This window comes from Penicillium cosmopolitanum (genome assembly GCF_028827165.1).
Source record: "Penicillium cosmopolitanum strain IBT 29677 chromosome Unknown utg000009l:1.0-9042332.0:1.0-9050551.0, whole genome shotgun sequence".
Classification (NCBI taxonomy): domain Eukaryota; kingdom Fungi; phylum Ascomycota; class Eurotiomycetes; order Eurotiales; family Aspergillaceae; genus Penicillium; species Penicillium cosmopolitanum.
This window is the reverse complement of record NW_026622679.1, coordinates 7,232,007-7,253,514: the sequence shown is the minus strand read 5'-3', so window position 1 is coordinate 7,253,514 and position 21,508 is coordinate 7,232,007. Positions and strand designations below refer to the sequence as shown.

Below are 21,508 nucleotides of genomic sequence, written 5' to 3'. Positions count from 1 at the left end.
AGACACGGGCCCCAGGCTGGACAAACCAGCGTCCAGCACGACGAATTCGGCCAGTTAATCTGTTCAGAAAGGGTTAAGGGCCTGCAGGGGTCCTGCTGATATAGGGAAATGGCATGAGGATCCCTCCTGTGAACAGTAACTCGTAATAGACTTCATCCTTTTCGAATCGTGCCAGACCCTCATTCTCGCACCAACTCAACCTACATAGAGAGGGTCTCAATTTAGGGTAAATGTCTTTCAAGAGTCCTTTCCAGGAAAGACTCCGAGTCATGAGTGGAAACCAAACTCGCCATCCCCATGGGGCTTCCATTATATAGGGGCCGCAGCGTATCATCCAGTTATCCTAAACACTTACAGGGCTGGCATGGTTCGTAGCATTTCGATCGAGGTACCATATCGCTACAATCAGAGTGCTGTGGGCAGACCACACTAAGGTATGCCAGGGAGAGATGACCAGGATATTCAAAAATAGATAGAAATGAAAATATATTGTTAAGCAATAGCATAAGGCTACTGCACGCTAATGCAACACCGAAACCAGGGAGCTTCCTGGCCCAACTCGGCCGGGAAAGGTAGCGAGGCCAAAGGGCTGCTTGGCAGATGGTCGATCAAGAGCTGCGGAGTTCACTGGTCGAGATTAGTGTCAAATTCAACACGTTGCGACCGACAAAAATATGTTTGAAACAAAAAATATCAGATAATATGCCCTGTCACAGGCGGTGGTCATCAATATAAATTCCTTATGTTGACCGTCGTGATAATTGAGTAAATCATCATATTATACAAGCAAAACAAAACAAAACAAAAGCAAGAACCATGACACTCACGTTAGTTGTTGGCGGTCAGATGGGAATTGAATGCCCATCTGGAGATTAGTGTCGAATTCTTCTTCCACCCTATTCAAAATCCATCAGCATCGAGGACCGACTGGATATTGAAGGCATCGGCGGTGTTTTGGGATCGATCAGACATGACAATTCTCGTCTTGGCCAGCAAGCTGACTTGGACATATGCTTGTCTTTTGGTAAAGTCGATTCATCATGAAATGGTTGAGGGAGAGAGAGGATGCGAAGTGACATACACCTACACTCGTGCAAAGGCCGAGGCCTAGCTCACAGCCCATGGAGATCACTGTACCAGATAAATGTTAGTCACTGGTTGTCAAATGGCAATAATTTATGAGTCAGAGGAAATGAATGTCAGAAAGGCATGAATGGTATTATAAAAGATGTTGTCTGCATGGATAACTCCGATAAGACTCGTCATCTAAAGGGAATCATCATAAAAGATGGGCAAAGGCAAAAAAAAGATAACAATATTCGCATACCTCTTGGGATGTTCTACGATTGGATGCAAATCAATTCTGACTAGCGACTGCTCAATATGATTAGTGACTCGTCATGGAATGATGGTGTGAGTCAATGATGATAGAGAGACATGTCTCAGTGGGCGAGGTTTTCTAGGCCTGCCACAAAATGGGCGTATCCTTCATGACCGGACGTTATAACGACCGTCGGAGCCCAGTGCCGTTTCATCTTCGTGACAGGGTGGAGTGGGTGAAGTGTTGAATGAGCCGAGGGCTTACCATTTGCAGTGCCGATGAGGGCATTGTGTATCTATCTTCAAAGCAATCAGCAAAGATCCAAGACAATTTGCCAGAACAAGAGTGCAGAGGTATGAATGGGGTTCAGAAATAGCCATTTGATATCGTCAGTGATCCGAAGACCTTGGACGGTAATTTCCAGCGTATATAATACGTGTGCGTTCATCATGTGAAGGTGCAGAGGTGAAGGGGAAATCGCAAGAGAATGCTACTCACCATCAACAGATGTTCAACTGGCGAGATGTGAAGTTGAGTCAAGTTAGTCCTATTCGAGGACAGTTAGCGTACTGTCTCGGTCCACAACCAGATGTGACAAAATCAATGTAGGTGTGAAGGTGATCAGCCTGACGTGCAAATAACAGAAGTTTCATTCCCTTTGTGGGTCAAAGACTCTAGTTTGAAAATGGTTATAGGTATCATCATAAAAGAGAGTACCGTGGAATAGTGCAGAAAAAAAAACCGAGACCATCGCTTACCATTTTTGCCTGGTGCTGCTGTCAACAGCCGGTTAGTGACAGAGCAGGCAGTACACCATGGTGAGACCATGGTGAAAACAAAAACACTCAAGCTTGAAACCCAATGGCAAAGACATTGAATGCCAGAGGGGGACTCGCTCTCGGTTGGGGGAAGGGAAAAGTCAGAGTTCGATTTTTCGAGCTTTTCAATGAGCTCCGCCCGGAAGAACATCGATCCGGCCCTAGCTTCCTTTCTTGACGCCTCAGGCAGAAACCTCGGTTAGCTTATGTCAGGCCTTGCCGCCTCAGATATTAGGCATCCAATATATTGTTCATTCATCAAAACTTCAAGTTTGCTTGTATTAAGAGTACTATATGTGTAACGAACTGGGGTTGTTACCATTCGCGGATGCCTGACGTAGATGGCATCCATTTAGGCATCCACGCCTACATGTACTTAGTTCTATCTCAGCTTCCTTCTTCTTCTCCTCAAGCTATTACTTTCGTCGAACAGCTACTGTTTCCTTTGCTTCGTATGCTACGCCGTACGTTGATCTCTGTGAGCATCTGAGCATCCTCAAAATATGCAGATAATTCGACTATTCTATTCTATGCTCATAATTTCTTCGCCGGAACAAGTACCATGTCAGATAGTGGGCTGACTTATGATCGTGAAATTCTCTGCTCGCGAGTCCAGAAATGCTGCAAAACGACGAGCATGAGCAGCATGCACACATCGAGGGCAATGGTCCAATTGTACCCAATGAGGTATCGAGGTGCGTCGACAGTTTTCCAGACACTACATAGGCTATTAGCAATGCTCGCAGCACAGGCAAGTTAATCCACTTACAAAAGGGGAAGCCAAGCTCCGAAGGTGTTACCAATGGTGTTCATGGCACTGATCACCAACGCGCGCTCCTCTGCACTATGAGCACAGATCTCATTGGCCCACGCATAAATGATAGCCGCGATGCCGTCGGCTGTTCCAGAAAGGAAAAATGCGAAGAACTTGAGTCCGACCGGTACGTTCCAGATTGCCAGAACAACACAGGCAAAGATGTTGAGTACCGCAGTAACGGCGATGAGGCTAGCTTTGGCGTTGTATACGTCAGAAAGCACTGCGCAGATAATCGAAGAGACAATTGTCACAGCAGGCGACACCGTGGCGATCGTATTGATGCTTCCAACTGAATACCCTTCTGCCTTCAGCCACAAGGAAAGGCCACTGTTGGAGAAAACGCCGTCGGCTTGGGAGAAGAAAAAGGCGAATGCAACGAGGACCCATAGTCGCCATCCCTTCAGAATCTGAAGGACTCTCGGCACAGTGAAAGGCTGACGCGGTTCGCGATTCTCAGATGCCATGCGCTCCTGGGCAAGGAGAATCTCATCTTGGGTTAGGAACCGAGAACGACACTTGTCGGGAGTGCTAGGTAGCAGACAGAGTCCCATGAAGGCAATTGGAATGGTGCACGCAAAGCCTATTATGGAATTAGTAAGGCCACACTTGGATCGTACACAGCGTAAAGCGAAACCCACAGATGATATAGAGCCATCTCCATCCTTCAATTCCATACCGTCCATCCAGACGAGCGTAAGCGCCTGCTTGTATGTATCCAGAGCTCATACTACCGACTTGGCTAGCAATGAAAAAGATAGCACCTCTGCGAGAAAGCTCTGAGCGCTTGTACCAACTGCCTAGGTACCATTGTACTGCAGGGAAGAAAAAGCCACCGAGTGCTCCAACGAAAAAGCGCAGGGCATATAGCTGAGTCACATTGCTGGCTTTGTACTGCGCAAGGGTGAATACCCCCCAGAGAAGATCTGCTGCCGGGAGGAAATAATTCACTGGACAACGAGTCATCTGTAAAGGATTAGATTCTCTCTCTTTCTTTCTCGGCTTGTTGATGAGTCAATGAGACGAACCACAAGTGTCAAGGGTATTTGCATGGTGATGAATCCAACCCTGTGCGAAATGAACATTAGCATTTGCCTGTGAATGGATCACAATAAATAGAGTGGTAAGACATACATATAGACGGTATTCAGATAGTTCAACTGATTTCCATACAACTTCAGATCCTCCTTCATCCCACTGACATATGCCGTACTTGTGGCGGACGAATCCAACACCTTTGCCCAGTATGCCAAAAATACAAACACAATAATTAAACCATCCAGTTTGAGAATCAGACGTCGCTCGGCGGGTGTATCAGTTGGCGCAAACCACTGATACCACTTCTGGCGTTCCGATGCCGGGCCAGTCAGTTGTGCGGAGATCTCCTTCGACGGCTCGGCATTGCTCTCTGCAGCCTCGACTGTTTGCGGGGATTTTTCGTGAATGGAAGTCATGATCGCGACTCTCCTTAGACTCTTGCGACCACTTTCAGTATCCTTTCAAACTTTTTTTTTCAGACAGGGTGAAGCGACGGCATTCTTGAGTCGTGGCTGTTTAGCCGGAGCACGCCATCGATCGGGAGGATAACGCAGGCCTTCAATGGTGCAAATTGCGACGCTATCGCCAAATTTTGACAAGCCTTGCCGAGCACCCAGCCGATTCGCGGAGACAATAACCTTTGAGCATTGACCCTGACACTGTCAGTACAAGTGCCGTGCCCTTGAAACGCGCGAAGCTGGAGTTGGCTCCTTGACTCGGCAAGGGCATTCCCCAGCCACACGCTCAGCCTTATGGCATTATCAGGTACAAAAGATATAGCAAGTTGCTTCATTTGCTTCAGAAAAACATTAACTTTGTCTGTTAAACATATCCATGCCAATATAGATATACTATAACCATGGGAAGAGTGCACTTCTTTCTGATTGAGATCTACCTCCGCTCCAAAAAAAAATTAGGCTCACCCGCCGTCCGCTCCACTAACTTCCATAACAGTACTCGATAACCTGGAGGTAGGAATTTACATCTAGCTGCATAACAAAAACTAAAAGAGAAGGAAATTTATTTTCAAATTGCAGTTTCCGAGCCATGGGACAATTGATGTCGGTCGGGATCGGTAGCTTGAAGCAATATGCATTTGGTCAAACAGGTATAAAACAAGTCAAGGTTGCCATTTTCTATGTAGAGATATCCAGCAGAGAGATTTTGTGATGATTGTGATACTCAATTAGTTTCTCTTTAAATCGGAATTAGCTATTTAGTACCCATGGGTCTGCGATCCAATCATGCATAACCTCAGTCTGCGAACTTTATGATTTCGGGTCAGACCGCTACAGAAAGGTATACCCAGAAAAGTAACTAGATTAGCCTAGATCCAGGGGAATACCTGGTGTTTTTAGCCATTCTGCTTTGTGTTCCATGGATGAGTCTAGCTGTCATACTGTATTCTTAGCCTCTCTTTCTCCCTTTATTCACCACTTTCGTGCCCTTCGTCCTCTTCATGTAAGCCTCAACAACTATTAACTGTTCATTATACCCCCCCTTCTTATATTCCAAGGATTTCTCCCTCGGGGCTCTTCTTTGACCAGTCATTTAACTTTCTTCCATACTTTATATTGTTCAATTTTCATTTTGCAGTCGTCAAACCTTTTAGCTTTGAGGACGCAAAAAAGCAACTGCCCCATACTCGAGAAGATAAGCTATCAATAGTATCAAGCCGATTAGGTTTAAGTTGGAATGAGACGAAACCTTTAGTGGGCCCTAGAGTGCTAGAATCAAGGGCAACATATCCGGAAGCACTTCTAGTATTTCTAATGAATTTGCGAGAGAAAAAAAAGATCTAGATCGGTCTCCGGGTCTAGCCGCGGTAAGAAGTCGATGTGCTCCGATGCTACATGATATAGGAGAAGCTGAGGAAAGGAGGTCTGTATGTACTTATTCTCCGTGGGTCCTCTGGTCAAATTGAAATTGAAATTGAAAAAAGAGGGGAAGATGAGGGATTTTTCTGGTGACCCGGAAAACGAGATGTTTATTACCTGGTACTAGTATGTATATCTCGTGATGGTCGATCAGGGGGTTTGTGTATAGACCGGTCGCCAATTATGGTTACGGGGTTGGAATGATCCGCAACCCAAGATAGAATCATAGAAACCATTGACTCCCAATCCACTGAGTGGATCAATGCAAATAAAAATAAAGAAAAGCAAGAAAAAAACTCGAGGGTGCACATGATCCGCAGTGGAGGGATTACATTCTTCCGGGGATGAGCTGGGGCCGGGTGCTTTTCCCGACGGCGTTCGGCCTGGCGATCGATTCTAGATGGAGGCTCGGGCAACTTGCCTAGTCAGTACCATAGGTATACCTAAGGTGTCCATAGGTGTCCATAAGTGTATTGGCTATTCTGGTATTCTGGTGTTTTTCTATCTGCTCGGTATATAATTATAATCATCATTTATATAGATATAACAAATCAGATACTCCTATATCCATGTAGGACACAGTAAACAGCTCTAGCCCAGCTGTAAACCGGGCATTCTCGGCAAGGAAAAACCCGGAGCAAACAGGGTCGGCCGGTCACGCGGGGAAGAATGACGAAAACCAGCGGGACTCGGCTTGAGTGAAGTCACTCCCCCACTCCTTTAAGTAGTCCGGTTTACCTCCCCTCCTGACGTGGATTTTCCCCACTATATCTGATCTGCCTTGTTCAAGAGCTCGCCACTGCTCCTTGCTGCTGCTCTTTTAAAGTCTGCGTCTTTCTCCCATTGCCGCCGATTTGATTTGATCCCAATTGCTGCTCTCTACACCTCCCTACATCAACCCCCACCGAGTACGAAACATCGTCCAAATCGCAATCATGGCGTCAAACCAAACATCCCCCGTTGGTAACGAGAACATCAATACCGATATTATCACCCTCTCTCGCTTCTTCACTGAGGAGCAGACCAAGTATCCCGAGGCCTCGGGTGACTTCACCCTGCTTTGCCACGCCCTCCAATTCTCCTTCAAGTCGATCGCCTACTACATCCGACGGGCTTCTCTGATCAACCTGACTGGCCTGGCTGGCTCCTCCAACGTTACCGGTGATGACCAAAAGAAGCTCGATGTCATTGGCAACGACATCTTCATCTCCGCCATGCGGGGCTCAGGCAAGTGCCGCATCATTGTCTCAGAGGAAGAGGAGGAAGTGATCAAGTTCGACGAGCACCCCGACGCCCGGTACGCCGTGGTCTGCGACCCCATTGATGGCTCCTCCAACCTGGACGCTGGTGTCTCCGTCGGCACCATCTTCGGTATCTTCCAACTGCCCGACGAGGTCCTGGGCGCTGGCAAGTCTGTCGGCCCCGAGCAACTGCTTCACCCCGGAACCAGCCTGGTCGCGTCCGGCTTCACCATGTACGGTGCCTCCGCCCAGCTCGTCATCACCATGCGTGGTGGTGGCGTCAACGGCTTCACCCTCGAGAACTCGCTGGGCGAGTTCATCTTGACCCACCCCAACATGCGCCTCCCCGCTTCCCGCGCCATCTACTCCGTCAACGAAGGAAACTCCAAGTACTGGGACGACTGGTGCAAGGAGTACTTCAACAGCCTCAAGTACCCCGAGAACGACGGCAAGCCCTACAGCGCCCGTTACATCGGTAGCATGGTTGCAGACGCCTACCGTACCCTCCTCTACGGCGGTATCTTCGCCTACCCCGCCGACTCCAAGAGTCCCAAGGGTAAGCTGCGTATCCTGTACGAGTGCGCGCCCATGGCTATGCTTTTCGAAAACGCTGGCGGTCTCGCCGTCAATTCGCGCATGGAGCGTCTGATGGAGGTTTGCCCCGAGCACATCCACGACAAGAGTGGTGTCTTCCTTGGTTCCAAGGACGAGGTCCAGAAGGTCATCGACATGTACAACAAGTTCCAGAAAAAAATAAGCGCTTCTCATCTGATAGATAATGTGCGCATCCCTCCCCCTTTATTGGAACCTATATACCCCCATCCGCAGCTCAACCTCATTTCTTCCTTACCTCGCCCTTTTTAAACCATACCTCTATACATCTTTTTCTCTGGGAGTGTTGAGCTCGATAATGGGTTTGTGTTCCTGCTCTCTCATGAGCTATAACGTCTGTTTCTACTTGTTGCCGTTGATTTCAGCGCCCTGGGTTTATTCCGACTTATCGGTTTTGGGAAAAGTATTACATCGATAGAAAAGAATTTCAAAAAAAAGTTTTAAAATATACTACTTCTTTCCACATGCACTTGTAATTAGTACTCCAGACTAGCATACCTTTTACCACCAGTATTAGTAGTAGGTGCCATGGATATGGCCTGATTTATGCCCAAGGTTTCACTAAGGTTGATTACAATAAGTCCCGAACACTCAATAGAAATGTATATTCTAAGTCCATACAATACACGGAGACAAGGAAACCCGGAGAATGAAAGAAATCCCGCAGGGATGCTAGAGCGAAAGATGCATATTGTGAAAGAAAGGAACTGGGGAAAGACCGAGAAGATCAATCGACTGGGTCTTCCTCCAAGAGGGTCTTGAAGCTGAATGGCAAGAATGGAGTACCCTCGCCCATAAAATGCTTGCTCATTGCCTCGACCCAATGCAAACGAAGAGCGTGAAGCATAGCACTGGTTCCTTCCATGACACACAGGACAATGACCTAGTATAAGTTAGCATATGATTGCATTTTAGAAATCGGCTTATAGGTAGACTTACCGAAAGGACAAACCACATGTAGAAAGTGACGACAATCATGATGACACGGACAACAGGGCTCTCGGTCTCAAAGGAACCACCAAGAGTCATGTTCCAAAGCACAATGGAGAGCTGCTGATGAGCCAGCGACAGAGCCCAAAGAAGACGGAGGTATGAAGCAGTGTGGGAGATACAGTTCAAACAAAACTCAATGGTGTGGATAACCTGGTGAATCATCTCATCGCCAAAGACGAACTCTTCGTGCTCCTCATCAATGTCCTGTGCTAGCATGGCGACACCCTCGCCGTCACTGGCAAGGCTGTCACGAGCTCCGCCATACCCTCCGTTCGCATCTCCATCTTCATCAAGAGCGCTGAAATGGGTTTGCTCTCCGAGTCCACGGTAGCCAAGGGCGCGCGATTTATTGTGCTCGTGGCGAAGCCAGAAGGGCTTGAGGAGCAGCATGATAGGAACCTGACAAACAGCGATGAGAAGAAGGATGACCTGCACCGCACTCTGGCCAGAGTAGAGTCGCTCGGTAACTGTGCCGGGACTCAGGAACATGAAAATAAGCATGTTGAGCAGACTCGGGGGAGCAAGGTCAGTCTCCTGCCAATTGATGGTCCACTTATAGATGATTGTGAGAGACAAGTAACCGAAGATGGACTGGAAGAACAGCATGCTGGGGACAAAGTTGCCCCAGAGATCGACCTTGGACTTGAAGTGTCGGGCATTGATGTACTGGAAGGTAAGAGCAAAGGTCATGTGGCACCAGCCTAGCAAGATACTCATCTTCATCTTCATACTGTTCGAAAAAAGCAAAGAGTTCTCTGCACCGTGCCAGTTCCAGTCAAGACCAATTGGGAAACGATAACCCTCTGTGATGGAAGCCTCGACGGATTGGCCTGCGGTGATATCCTGGGGCCATTGCCACTGACTGGAAATGAAGGTAAAAGGCCGAGAGAAGATATCGTTGTAGATGAAACCGGTGTACATGGAGAAGATACCCATCAACAACATAATATAACGTCCGTAGAAGAACATAGATGAGATCTCATCCAGCTTAGTGCGCGCCAGTTTCTTCTCAAATAGGATAAGAGCAGTTGCAGTCAAAGTCATCAAAAATCCGTGACCGAAATCACCGAACATGACGGCAAAGAGAAAAGGGAAAGTGACGACCGTATAGATTCCCGGGTTGACCTCCGAGTACTTGGGAATACCATAGGAGTTGACAATGGTTTGGAATGCTTCGGTGAACTTATTGGTCCGGACATAGGTGGGAGGGGTCTTGTTGGTCTGGATCTGGTTGACGATTGTCGGAACAGAGAGTCCGGCACGATCGTTCACATCTTGGAGAGTCGACTTGATCAAAGCAAGCGAGTTTGTTGGGCACCATGCCTCAGCAATCAAAGTTTTCCGGGCTTGATCATAGGAGAACTTGTTTAGGGTATCGTAGACAGCCTTCTCCTTCTTGACGATGATCATCCAAGCGGCGAGAGACCGGGCGATTTGCGAGAGTTCCGCATCCAGAGTGCTCTTGGTGTTTCGGAGCACATTGGTAACATCGCCCAGGCGAGTGTTGACCTCATGGATCTGGTCGCGTCGCAATTCACTGTTCTCATCGACACCGTACAAGGAAGCACCCAGGGACTCCGAGATTTTGCGAATCTTGGCGAGAATGTTCTTACCGTGAGCGAAAATCACGAACACGTTCTTGTGGATTTCTTCGTTGTTTGTAGGGTCGATGATGGGGTCGGCGATCTCAGACTGGTTCATGTAAAGATTGCCACGCAGTGTTCGCCAGAGGATACGTTCAAAAGCCCCGATGCGGTCACGGGGAATAACACCTGAGACAAATCCAATGTTAAGTTCCGAGAAGCTCTGCTGTCCTTGGGTATCTCCATTTGCACCAGCAGGGCCATGCTGCTCGACATCGCGTAGAAGTGGCGCCTCGTCGTTGTCGAAGGATTGGCGGATGTCTTCGGTCTGGGTGTGGGCCTGCGGTTTCTTATCAGTCTCACATACATCGCGGCTAATTATATAAACATAGACTGACCCGATCAAAGAAGCCACCAGCTTCTCTCAAGACCCAGCGCCATTCGGCAAGCTCGACCTCGCGCTTCTTCAAGGTCTCGTAGCTATCATTCAAGGAGGCAATGCGCTGCTCAAGACTCTCACTGCGTTCGGCCAACTCATCAATCTCCGAGGCTAGAGGGGCGGCCAGTGTATCCGAGAAGTCGTTCGATGGTCGCATAGTGATGCCAGCCTTCTCCATCTGAGCGTGGAAATATCCTAACATGCAAATAACAAGTTTAGCAGGTGTTTCACGTTGTACAATCAAAGTCGTTCACAAAGGAACCATTCTCAACATACGGAGTTGTCGTTCCACATTATCCAGACGGCGAATTTCCTTGGTGAACGTGCGTTGGAAAGCGTTGGTATCGGGGTTGAGCTAGACAAAACATCATGAACGTCAGCGCATTCAGTCATCTTCACATCGCAAAAGGAAGATTTTTCGATTCTGGAAGCCACATACATCCCTGAACTGAACCTGGCCAATTTCACCGAGTGAGCTGACAACCTCACGACCGATCTCGTTGGCGATGTAGAGCTGGGTCAGGCTCATGTCCGACGAGCGGAAAAAGGTATCCTGGGGGGCCATGGTGGATAGAAGGCTTCTTGGAGCCGTGCCTTTCCACCAAATGTGCACACCGAGAGGGAAAAGATCTCGAGATCTGAGAGAATAAAAGAGGGACACAGATGACGGCGTCGGCCGGGGATATGAAGCTACCTCCTGGACTCTCTGACCTGGTCGGAGCTCACGTGATGTCACGTGTGGCGCCTCCACCTGCGTCGTCATTCGACAGCAGCCCCATCGATACGAGTACAGTATATTCGAGGTCGAGGTTCCAAGGAGTGTTTCAGAGTTGAGACGCGTGGTAATCGAGTATGGGTGACTATAGTTTTGAATTTGTTCTTTTGACAATGCCCCCAAAAGTTTCTCTTTTCTTTCGATACAACCGAACGGTCGGCCTTTTCTGCAATTTATGTCCTCGAACTTTGTTGCGATGAACCAAATGTCACCGATACTCTATATAGCTTTTATCTATACTCTGCATGAATCGATCTTCGGCGATGTACATAGGAAGGACTACGAGTAGATAATCTTGGTTGCCTTTCCAAACCGGGGCGGTTTTTAGGGCAACAGATCCAGAACCCTTTCCCCCTCTTCCCACTTCGACCCCGCCCAGAACTTGTCCCTTAACCTTCTCTTTGGGTCCTCTTGCTCTCTCTATTGACATACCTGGACCTGATATTACTGTTCTCTTTGGAGACAGTCATTCCATCATACCTGGAGAAACAATTCCTCCCACAGCCGCTCTCGCACAGTCTGCCTGTGCTGCATGAGAGTGATTACTAATCATGTGACAAAACCCATAGGCGGTGATTTACTGCCACCTGTTAGCCTATATAGCACACTTATCAGGCCACCCTCATGTCCTTTTGGACATTTGGTCAAATGAAAATATACAGAGAAGATTAGCATGGCCCCTGCACTAAGGATGACACGCTCAATCAAAGAGAAGCTACCAGTTTTTTTTTCCCTTACAGATGCTTCGTTGAGGTAGGAGGGGTGGTTGAACATTTTGATCGCCCGTTCGAAACTCGGAGCGGGAGTTTCTGACTCCTTTTTTTCATTTTTTTTTTCATTCAGTTGCGTATGTAGTACACAACCTTGAGCATAACTATCCCGTATAATACAAAGTACATATAGCAGTATAAACCTTGAGCCAACCACAAGTCACAGATATCGGGATCTCGCACTTCACATGCCGCTCGATTTTCTTGGCATTGCTAGTCCTCATCCCTCTACCCCCCCACTGTGACCGAACTTCTGGTTTCACAATGGCATAGCGAGCCAGGCTCGATATTTCCTGAATTTCGCAGCCGCACGAGGCCGGCCCGCTTCTGGTCGATCGTCGGGCTGCCGCCTGGCCAAACCTTATTCCCCGGAAAGCCCAACCCGGCCTTTTGCTTGGGGATTCGCTCACTCCTCATCTACTCCTGTGAGAACCCCATATCCGATGGGGCACTAGCCGACCAGCGCGGGCGCCATGGTCAATTTCCTTGTAACGAATAGCAAGGACAGAAGCTCCCAGGCATGCGACAATTGCTTCCGACAGAAGGTGGGTGCTTCGTTTTTCCCTGAATCCCCCCCCGATGATGCAAGAATGAAGACTCACGACACCTACCAGATCAAATGTGACGATGCACAACCTCAATGTAATTGGTGTGCTCATCGAGGCATCGCCTGTACTTATGACCGGAAAAGGCAACGAGGTCCTCGAGGGTCTTCTGCCCAGCGGTATGCCGCGTGTCCCCGGCTTTAGGCGACTATTTTGAATTTGACTGGCTGACCTGGAAACCGTATCGAAAAAAATAAAGGAAGACCAACAAGAAATTAATGAGAGTGCGTGAAACTGCCTCCCCGCAGAAAGAACCACAAAAAGAAGAACAAGGTTTGTCATATACTCCAAAAATATCCCGTGTTCAAATTATTAAGATGCCCTGCAGAACCTACCAATCAAGTTCAAGTTCGCCCGTTCATCCATCATGTTGGAAACATCAATCTCAGCGATGGCGCTGTTTTATTCTCCCCCGAAGGCCAGAAATGGGTTGAGGATCTGACCGGCGAGAAAATGCCAGCAGATCTTTGTTTGGCAGCTTCGCGACCCTGGGAACGAGATCCAATCGTTGACACAGAGAGATGCCTCAACGCGGTACCTCTGGATAAAATGACTTTACCCGACCGGGAAACTATGGTTCAACTCACTAACGCCTACTGGAACACCGTCCATAGTCGAAGTTGGCCAATCCCTGACGAGGTGTTTTTCCAAGACACCATGGATGTAGCGTACGGAGCCCGAGAGGAAGCGCCTTACCGAGTTCATACAGCAACGATCTGTGTATGGGCTACTTGGGCATTCATCTCGACTTTTCCCACCCCATTTTCCGGAAGGCCCTCCGCGTTGCCAGCTCCACAACGAATTGAAATCATGACATCTATAATGGCCTCGATCAACCTACTGCAACAACCCCACCTAGAGCTACTGGAGGCCATTACGATGCTTGTGACCTTTCACTTGCTCTCGGGCAATGTCCAAGCCGGCATGATGAGCAATACAATTGCTGCACGCCACATTCTATGGCTCGGAGCCCACACGAGAGACTGCTACTCAAAAGCTAACACTTTCCTCTCGACCGGCGATGAAAACTTCCGACGCGACTACCATCTAAGAAATCTATTTTGGATCTGTTACCAACAGGACAAAGAATTATGTATTCGCTCAGGGCAACCGCCGGCTCTTTTCGAGTATAACTGCGACCTCAATCTTCCAACCGCCTACGAGGAAAATCTCAACTTCTCACTCAAGTTTGAACGAGATGACAATGTGGTTTATCCAGGTGACCTGCGTTTAAGCCGGATCAAGTCAACGGCATACATCGATCTTTACTCCCGACGAGCTTTGGACAAAAGCGATGCCCTCATTCTCAGTGGTATTCGCCAGCTTGATGTAGATTTAGAGCAATGGCGCATGTCTATTCCGGCGGAGTATCGCCCAACCTTGCTCTTTTCACAGGAAGGCCGGAGACCTCCTGCACCTAACATTAGATCCCTGATGTTGCGCCTGGAATATCACTATTGCATGGCCTACATTCATCAAGCCTGCGGACGATATGGAACGTGGTCTGGCATGCAGGGTCCGGAGATCCAAGGTGTGAATTCTAGCCTAATCCTTTCGATTGCAGCATGCCGTTCTTCACTTTATTATCTACTGGCAGTGGGCTATGCATTGGCTCCAAAGGATTTCTGGTACGTGTCGCTTCATCAGACTCATGAACTTATCTAGGGCTTACCATCATAATTCTAGGTTGATACTATTTTATCCCCTCTCGGCCATCGTGTCAATATTCTGCTACATCATCTCAAATCCACAAGCGCCAGAGGCTACAAGCGACCTAGAGCTTATCGGGCAGATGGCGGTTCAGATTCGAGAGTTAGGGGAACAAGAAGACAAATTGAGTGGTGAGCCCTCAAAATCAGAGCGAGCATGGAAGGTTGTTACAGCGCTTGAAAATCTCGCGAGATGTACGATAGAGAAACATAATTTGTGATTGAGCAGGTGCTCAAACCGTATGGGAACGACCAGTGTATTATATATAGACTTTCTGCTAAGATGAGCCGATTGCTCCTCGAACCTACCCGGTCAATTATCTATGGAGAAATGTGGTGGGCAGTGTAAGGGATGACTCTGACTTCGCCAATCAATCCAGTATCGACCTTGCTAGGCAGCGAGGTTAATATGGGCTTTGACCCCGATATTTCAAGATCGTCATAGATGCTGCTAATGTAGTTCCACATTAGAGTTGGAACAACAGCAACCACGCGGTTGGGACCTTTCCGCAGTAAGGGACCGATATCGACTTAGGGCCTGGCAAAGTTCAATGTTTGAACAGGCTGCTCATTGACAAACAGCTTCAGGCCGTGAGAAATTTGTGGCAGCTAGATGTACGCCCCGTCAATCGACCCAGTGCTGTTTGAAGTAGTTGGAGGCCATGAGAATTGTGTCGAGTAATACCCGACGCCTGATGCGTTTTGCAACCCAGGGATGTCTAGCCAAGATACCAAAGAGTTGAAATGATGTGTCGTGTTGTGCTTTTCAGCTACGATCGTCGCGACTGACATGTGTGGAGCCTCCCAATGCTCGGCAACCAGCTTCCAACTATTCAAAGAAAACGAAGACAAAGCCGTGTTTGCCGAGATGTTGAATGTCTTGCCGTTGGAGAGTTTCAAGAGATGGTCACTTGGAAGTGATCCAGTTTTGGCATGCACGGCCAAACTTCCAGCAGCAGTGACGTTATACCCCAAGACGTTCGAGGGGACATGAACTGTATGCGACGAAAGCGTAGCAACTTCCGAGACCCAATCATTGCTGAAGGCAAGAATGGCAGTTTCATTGGGGGCGAGGCTAAGAGGGATTTTTGTGATTTCGATTCACATGGTGGAGGTGTTTACATATTTATCCAAATTCATACCTAGGTAACATTGTTGACTGAAGGTGGTTCTCCCTGGGTTCCCGCGTCATCATAGTCGGTGGAGAAAGGGACATCCGACCTGAAGATCTCAATTTATGCTTGAAAATACCTTGAACTGCTATGATCGTCATACGTCCTGAACCGATTATCTAATCGGGATACACACCAGTACCTCCCATACAGACTCAGAATGGGCTGAAAACGAGGAGAGTGGGAAAAGCTCGAAATATTCAAGTTTCTGAGAATAAAGAATGAAGATCAAAGCTATGTATGATCTATGGGACAGCACATCGCCTCAGTTGAGCCTAAGCGCCGAGTGACTGTGGATACTCGGGATTTCCGAGTCAAGTCCCGATTAACGATCTGTGGTTTTGGGACCTGGCAAAAACAAGGACTCTTCACAGTTCTGGGCAGGGATCGTCACTGAATATGTGGGGTGAATGTACCAGATGGTGCACAACTCATTCCCAAGATAGTAGGTGATAGTCACTAACTTTGGGGTCTTTCTAGATCAAAGAGGGCAAGCGTATCTCCATCGAGGTGCAGTTCCTGATAGACCTTGAATCCGCTTTTTTGGAGAACCTTCATGCTTCCGATATTTGCTTTATTACACGCAGCGAATAATCTTTCCTTCTCTGACGCTGGTCTCAGTTGTGCCGGGTCTATCCGGTCTAGTTTCCACCACGCATTTATCATTCCTGTCACAGCTTCACTGGCGTATCCCTTGCCCCAAAAGTCTGGGTGGAGACCATATCCAATTGAAGGAGCTGGAGCAAGGGAATTGATTCCAACTGTACCAATAACCTTTTGTGTGGGGTCTTTGGCGCTGATTATTGCGAAGTGGAATTGTTTCCTAATAGCTCCGGTTGCGTCGGGAGTCTGAAAGACCTTACCGGCAATGTTTGCTTCTGTTTCCTCGATATGACTGTGGGGTATTTTTGGCCATCTAGATAATTTAGCCAACCTTCCCATGAGCCTGGGAGCTTTCTGCTTAGATATGACCGGGCAATCTTCCAAGGTAAGTCAAGGGTGTGAACTTACAGCCATTCTGCTACGTCTTGTCGAGATCGAAACTCGAAGACGTGTGCCGCGTCGCTTGATCTCAAGGGACGCAAGCGAAGATTCTTAGTTTCAATCACGTCCGGATTTGGAGGTACGACAACTCTGACAGGCTGCGCCGGGTACAAAGTTCCCTTAGTGGGGACCTGTGGTGCAGCTTTCATTCTGTAGGTGTCAGATCGGCGTGGGAATGTGTTGTGTCGACTCTTTGCGGCAAGATGGGTTTGATAAATCCAGCAAGCGCAAAGATTGGAATCCGAGGGGGAAGACTATTGGTTGTTTTGAGATTGACTGAGAGTGCCATCATGATGTTGACTCATTCTTCCAGGTGCCCCCACTTTACGCAGCAACGAGCCAGATGATTCAAAGAAGATACCAATAAACATAGCAGTAGATTATAAACTTGATATTATGTTGAACGCCAGAATATGTTGAATATAGTGTACACTCGTAATGCATAATTGCATGCGTGGGATCGCGTCGAGAACTGACTCTGCGCATGCAGTCGCAGTCGCGAAACAGGAATAAAGCTGTATAGCGGAGGAGATGAGATGAGGTGCCTAGGAACTCCAGTCACTTGTTATTCAAAGAGCCAGCAGCCTATGCACCGCCTTCTCTCTTTGCATATTCCTCCTCCATGCGCTCCTCGTAGAGGCGATCAGCCTCTTCTCTGCTGAGGGTCCGATCCCCCTCGGCAAGTTGTGAAAATCGCGACGCATCACTGGTAGTGCTTGATCCAGATCTGAGGCCGTGGCTGCCATTGTTTGATTCAGCTGAGGAGCTAGCGGAGGCTGTCGCGTGCGTGTTGTTCTGGCGCTCCTTGTCCAAGATGTCGGCAGTCGGGATAGGCATTCTGGTAGTAGGGAGAGATTTGGTATCGGTGATTGTAGATAAGGTGAGAGTTGCAGGGTAGGATTTGAGATGGATGGAAGCTGTGGATGCAGAGAAGAAAGTGGTAGATTGTAGATTGTAGATTGTAGGTTGTAAATTGTCCCTCCGAGTCAGCTTGCTACCGCCACGGGTGGCAAGAGCTCCGACGTCATTTCGTTGGTGGGTCGCTCTGTACTGTACCGGCCACTGTTGACCGCCTTGTATGCATAATGTACAGTTTTCATACTAGAATTCTATTGATTGTTGATATAACTAGTATCCACAAAAGAATCAATCCCTCCTGCAAGAAAAATCCTCATCTCTGAGCTCGCTCATTAGCCCAGGCCCCATCATCATAAACAGTCATTAGGTAAACATCAAACACCAAACATCTAAAACAACATAGATCATGTATTGCAATATTTAGAGTCGAGAGCGAGCAGGCTTCTGAAGCTTTGGATCATTATAATCCCCGTCAGTCAGCATCTTCTTCATTTCCGGATCGTATAATGGCTCAGCCGTGATGGTGGCGGCAATACGTCGGCCAAAATACTCAATTTCAACCCCCGCCCCTTCGCCTAGATTCCCAGGTAGCCAGGCATAAGCAATCGGCTTGCGAACCGTATATCCAAATGCTGAGCTCGTCACATAGCCAACAGCCTTGCCATTTTTAAAGACAGGTTCCTTTCCTAGGACCATGGACCGGCCGTCGTCGACAGTCAAGCAGCGCAGACGACGCACAGGGCTCTGCTTGGAGAGACGATCCACCGCAGATTTGCCGACATATTCTTCCCACTTGCTTGCTCGAATCATGTGACCGACACCTGCTTCATATGGGTTATGCTCGGTGTTCATGTCGATGCCATAGGTTCGGTAGCCCTTCTCTAATCTTAGTGCATTGAAGGCACCGCGACCAGCTGCGACAAGACCATGGTTCTTGCCTGCTTGGAAGATAGCATCCCATAGCCGTTGACCATATTCGGCACTTGTTTGAATCTCCCAGCCGAGCTCACCGACATATGATTTTCGGAAGACAGTTGTTGGGATGCCGTTGATGATTGCATTCTTCACGCCAAAATAACGTAGACCCTTATTGGAGAAATCGTCAGAGCTGATCGCTCTGATCACATCCCGGGCACGAGGTCCCCAAAGGCCAATGCAACAAGTACTGCCGGTGATATCACGAACTTGCACCCATTGCCCTTGGCGGCGGGCTTCACGGGAGATATAGGCTAAATCGGTAGCAGTGTTTGCGCCTATCTGGAACACATTTTCTTCCAGTCTTGACACAAATATATCACTGCGGATACCACCTTGATCATTCAGAAGCAGTACCCAAGATATGGTACCTGGATATGCGGCGATGTCACCAGTTGTCAGTCGCTGAAGTAGTTGAAGAGCTCCAGAACCCGCAACTTCAAATCGGTGGAAAGAGGTCATGTCGAACATCGCAACAGCATTTCGTGTCTTCCATGCCTCTGCAGCGACGATTGGTGAATAGAATTGCGAAGACCAGGAATCCCTCTCAACGGGCTTCCATTCAGCTGGGAGGGAATTGAGGAGCCCTGCATTTGCCTCGTACCAAAATGGACGTTCCCAACCTCCAAGCTCAAGGAAATATGCGCCAAGATCCTTCTCGCGGGAATAGAATGGACTGGTTCGAAGTGTTCGAGGGGATTCCTTTGGCTGTAGAGGGTGTAGGATGTCGTAGATCTCGACAAAGTTTTGTTGGGAAGTTTCGCTGACATAGTCATGGCTGAGTTGAATTTCTTCGAAGCGAGTGAGCTCACACTCAGTCATATCAATCTGAGAGCGGCCTTCAGTAAGGATTTCAGCCAGGGCACGGGCGACACCGGCTGAGTGTGTGACCCATACAGCCTCGGCTACATAGAAGCCATCTAGGTTGGGTGCCTGCCCGAAGACGGGTCCTCCGTCCGGGGTAAACGAGAAGATTCCGTTAAATCCATCCTCAATTTGAGTACTCCGTAAAGCGGGAAGGAGTTTCTGAGATTCTGTCCAGGCAGGAGCAAAGTCTTCTGTGGTAAATTCGAGGCGGGAGGGCATGTTCTTCTCGTCGACATTCTGAGAAGTGAGCCCCAAGGACGAAGCAACGACTGGCATAGGGCGATGGCCATAGTAGCCAATTCCATATTGTCCACCATGCTCACGGAAGTATAGGTCCTGATCCTGGTGTCGAAGAATTGGGAGGGTTGCATTCAGACCGTTTGGTTTGTTGTTGAGGTCTCGACCGGCGAGAGCGGGAACGGTAGTCGTCTTTGCGTACTGATGCGCCAAAGGCAGCAAAGGGATCGGCAAACCAACCATCTTACCAATCTCAACACCCCAGAATCCAGCACAGGAAACGATTATATCTGCAGGAACGGTTCCACCAGGGATGGTCACGCCTGTCACCCGGCCATTTGCACGTTCGATACCAGTTACAGGGGTAGAGCCGAGATAACGGACACCAGCTTTGCTGGTACGTTCAATAAGCAGCTGAGTGGCGCGGGCTGCGAGCGCTAGACCGTCGCTAGGGATATGCAAGCCGCCAAGAACCATGTCCTTATTGAGATGAGGGTACATTTCAAGGCACTCCTCGGCACTGACGAGACGTGCATCGATTCCCCATGACGAAGCGTAGCCATGCTTTCTTTTGAGGTCCTCGAGTCGTGCAGGGGTTGTCGCCACCTCCAGCCCACCCACTTGATTGAAACAACCCTGGCCGTCTTTCTCAATCGATTGAAGTTTCTGGACCGTATATCGAGCCAAGTGTGTCATCGTCTTGGAGGGGGTGGTCTGAAAGACGAGTCCGGGGGCATGTGATGTCGAGCCACCCGGCATGTGCAATGGGCCTTGCTCGACGACTGTGATGTCTTTCCATCCCCGAGAGACCAACTCATCTGCGAGATTGGTACCGACAATCCCGGCGCCAATAATGACAACACGCTGCGTGGAAGTCATTGTGAAGGAGCGAATGATTAGCTTGACAAACCTGCGGGGCAAGGCTTCTCTTATGTATGCGCCTCACAACAGACCCAGAACCTTCTTGATATCGTGCGGGGGAGGGTTACTTCCCCTCGCAGATCGTGCGATGATGATATAGCTATCATCCTACTGTGGGAAAAGTAGTCCAGGCCCCGCATCGGCTCGGACGGTAGTTGGATAAGTATACCGACCCCAGGCAAAGGGTTCCTTTTCCCGAATGAGTAAAAGTGGAGTCTGATATGATAGACAAGACTGATCCCTTATAGACTCATATAAATGTTCAAGGGTAGCTGTTTTGTGGATTCAATGCTGCATAGCAAAGCTCGCGAAAAATCGTGGGAGTTCCATCATTTGGAAGCTCAACAAGTCCCGAGGGCGATCAGTTGATAAGAGCTTGGGCCCAGTATACACTCTCGACAATGGATGAGGTTACCATTATCGGAACGATCCCGGTTTAAATTGATTGGCTTCCCAAAGGTCTGGTGTAGCAAACTAAAGTCAAATGACCATTGGCGTCCGGAGATCTGCCCGCGAGCCGCTCACGTGTACGGGTGGCAACCCCACGTTCGGATGGGAAGCGACTGCTTCCAAGTATCTATACCTAGGTATCTATGCTCATTGGATTATTACTGGAGTTCATTATCCTTGCTTATCTATGACCGGCTAAGAATAGTAAGTACATCTCCAGTTATACGCTTTCGTGGGTCAAGTTGGGAGGGCATAGTAGCCTGAGTATTACCTATATCTTCACATTATATAGTACTAGTAGTACTTTTACTACTAGTATTTGACTTTTTATCTACTCTTCTATATTGAAATCAACGAGAATCCGACCAGCAACCTCTCCTCTCTGTAAT

General features: G+C 48.4%; 8 protein-coding genes across 8 annotated transcripts; 2 read left to right on the top strand and 6 right to left on the bottom strand.

Moving 5' to 3' along the window:
• Window positions 1-2,721: 2,721 nt before the first annotated feature.
• Window positions 2,722-4,407, bottom strand: N7509_010793 (uncharacterized protein; the record flags this gene model as incomplete). Its single annotated transcript, XM_056635430.1, has 5 exons — window positions 2,722-2,857; window positions 2,909-3,536; window positions 3,595-3,919; window positions 3,982-4,021; window positions 4,088-4,407. The coding sequence occupies 5 exons, from the start codon at window positions 4,405-4,407 to the stop codon at window positions 2,722-2,724; spliced, it is 1,449 nt and encodes a 482-aa protein (XP_056486050.1).
• A 2,396-nt stretch (window positions 4,408-6,803) lies between these two features.
• fbp1 (fructose 1,6-bisphosphate 1-phosphatase) lies at window positions 6,804-7,973 on the top strand (the record flags this gene model as incomplete). Its single annotated transcript, XM_056635429.1, has 1 exon — window positions 6,804-7,973. One exon carries the CDS (start codon window positions 6,804-6,806, stop codon window positions 7,971-7,973), a length of 1,170 nt encoding a protein of 389 aa, XP_056486049.1.
• A 475-nt stretch (window positions 7,974-8,448) lies between these two features.
• Window positions 8,449-11,301, bottom strand: N7509_010791 (H(+)-transporting V0 sector ATPase subunit a; the record flags this gene model as incomplete). The annotated part of the gene is made up of 5 exons (XM_056635428.1): window positions 8,449-8,604; window positions 8,661-10,637; window positions 10,696-10,931; window positions 11,013-11,091; window positions 11,176-11,301. 5 exons carry the CDS (start codon window positions 11,299-11,301, stop codon window positions 8,449-8,451), a joined length of 2,574 nt encoding a protein of 857 aa, XP_056486048.1.
• Window positions 11,302-12,908: 1,607 nt separating this feature from the next.
• N7509_010790 (fungal specific transcription factor domain-containing protein) lies at window positions 12,909-14,816 on the top strand (the record flags this gene model as incomplete). The annotated part of the gene is made up of 3 exons (XM_056635427.1): window positions 12,909-13,005; window positions 13,215-14,514; window positions 14,573-14,816. 3 exons carry the CDS (start codon window positions 12,909-12,911, stop codon window positions 14,814-14,816), a joined length of 1,641 nt encoding a protein of 546 aa, XP_056486047.1.
• A 388-nt stretch (window positions 14,817-15,204) lies between these two features.
• Window positions 15,205-15,748, bottom strand: N7509_010789 (uncharacterized protein; the record flags this gene model as incomplete). Its single annotated transcript, XM_056635426.1, has 2 exons — window positions 15,205-15,670; window positions 15,738-15,748. 2 exons carry the CDS (start codon window positions 15,746-15,748, stop codon window positions 15,205-15,207), a joined length of 477 nt encoding a protein of 158 aa, XP_056486046.1.
• A 478-nt stretch (window positions 15,749-16,226) lies between these two features.
• N7509_010788 (GNAT family N-acetyltransferase) lies at window positions 16,227-16,960 on the bottom strand (the record flags this gene model as incomplete). The annotated part of the gene is made up of 2 exons (XM_056635425.1): window positions 16,227-16,683; window positions 16,779-16,960. 2 exons carry the CDS (start codon window positions 16,958-16,960, stop codon window positions 16,227-16,229), a joined length of 639 nt encoding a protein of 212 aa, XP_056486045.1.
• A 436-nt stretch (window positions 16,961-17,396) lies between these two features.
• On the bottom strand, window positions 17,397-17,648 carry N7509_010787 (uncharacterized protein; the record flags this gene model as incomplete). The annotated part of the gene is made up of 1 exon (XM_056635424.1): window positions 17,397-17,648. The coding sequence occupies one exon, from the start codon at window positions 17,646-17,648 to the stop codon at window positions 17,397-17,399; it is 252 nt and encodes an 83-aa protein (XP_056486044.1).
• A 441-nt stretch (window positions 17,649-18,089) lies between these two features.
• Window positions 18,090-20,627, bottom strand: N7509_010786 (GcvT family protein; the record flags this gene model as incomplete). The annotated part of the gene is made up of 1 exon (XM_056635423.1): window positions 18,090-20,627. One exon carries the CDS (start codon window positions 20,625-20,627, stop codon window positions 18,090-18,092), a length of 2,538 nt encoding a protein of 845 aa, XP_056486043.1.
• Window positions 20,628-21,508: the final 881 nt, after the last annotated feature.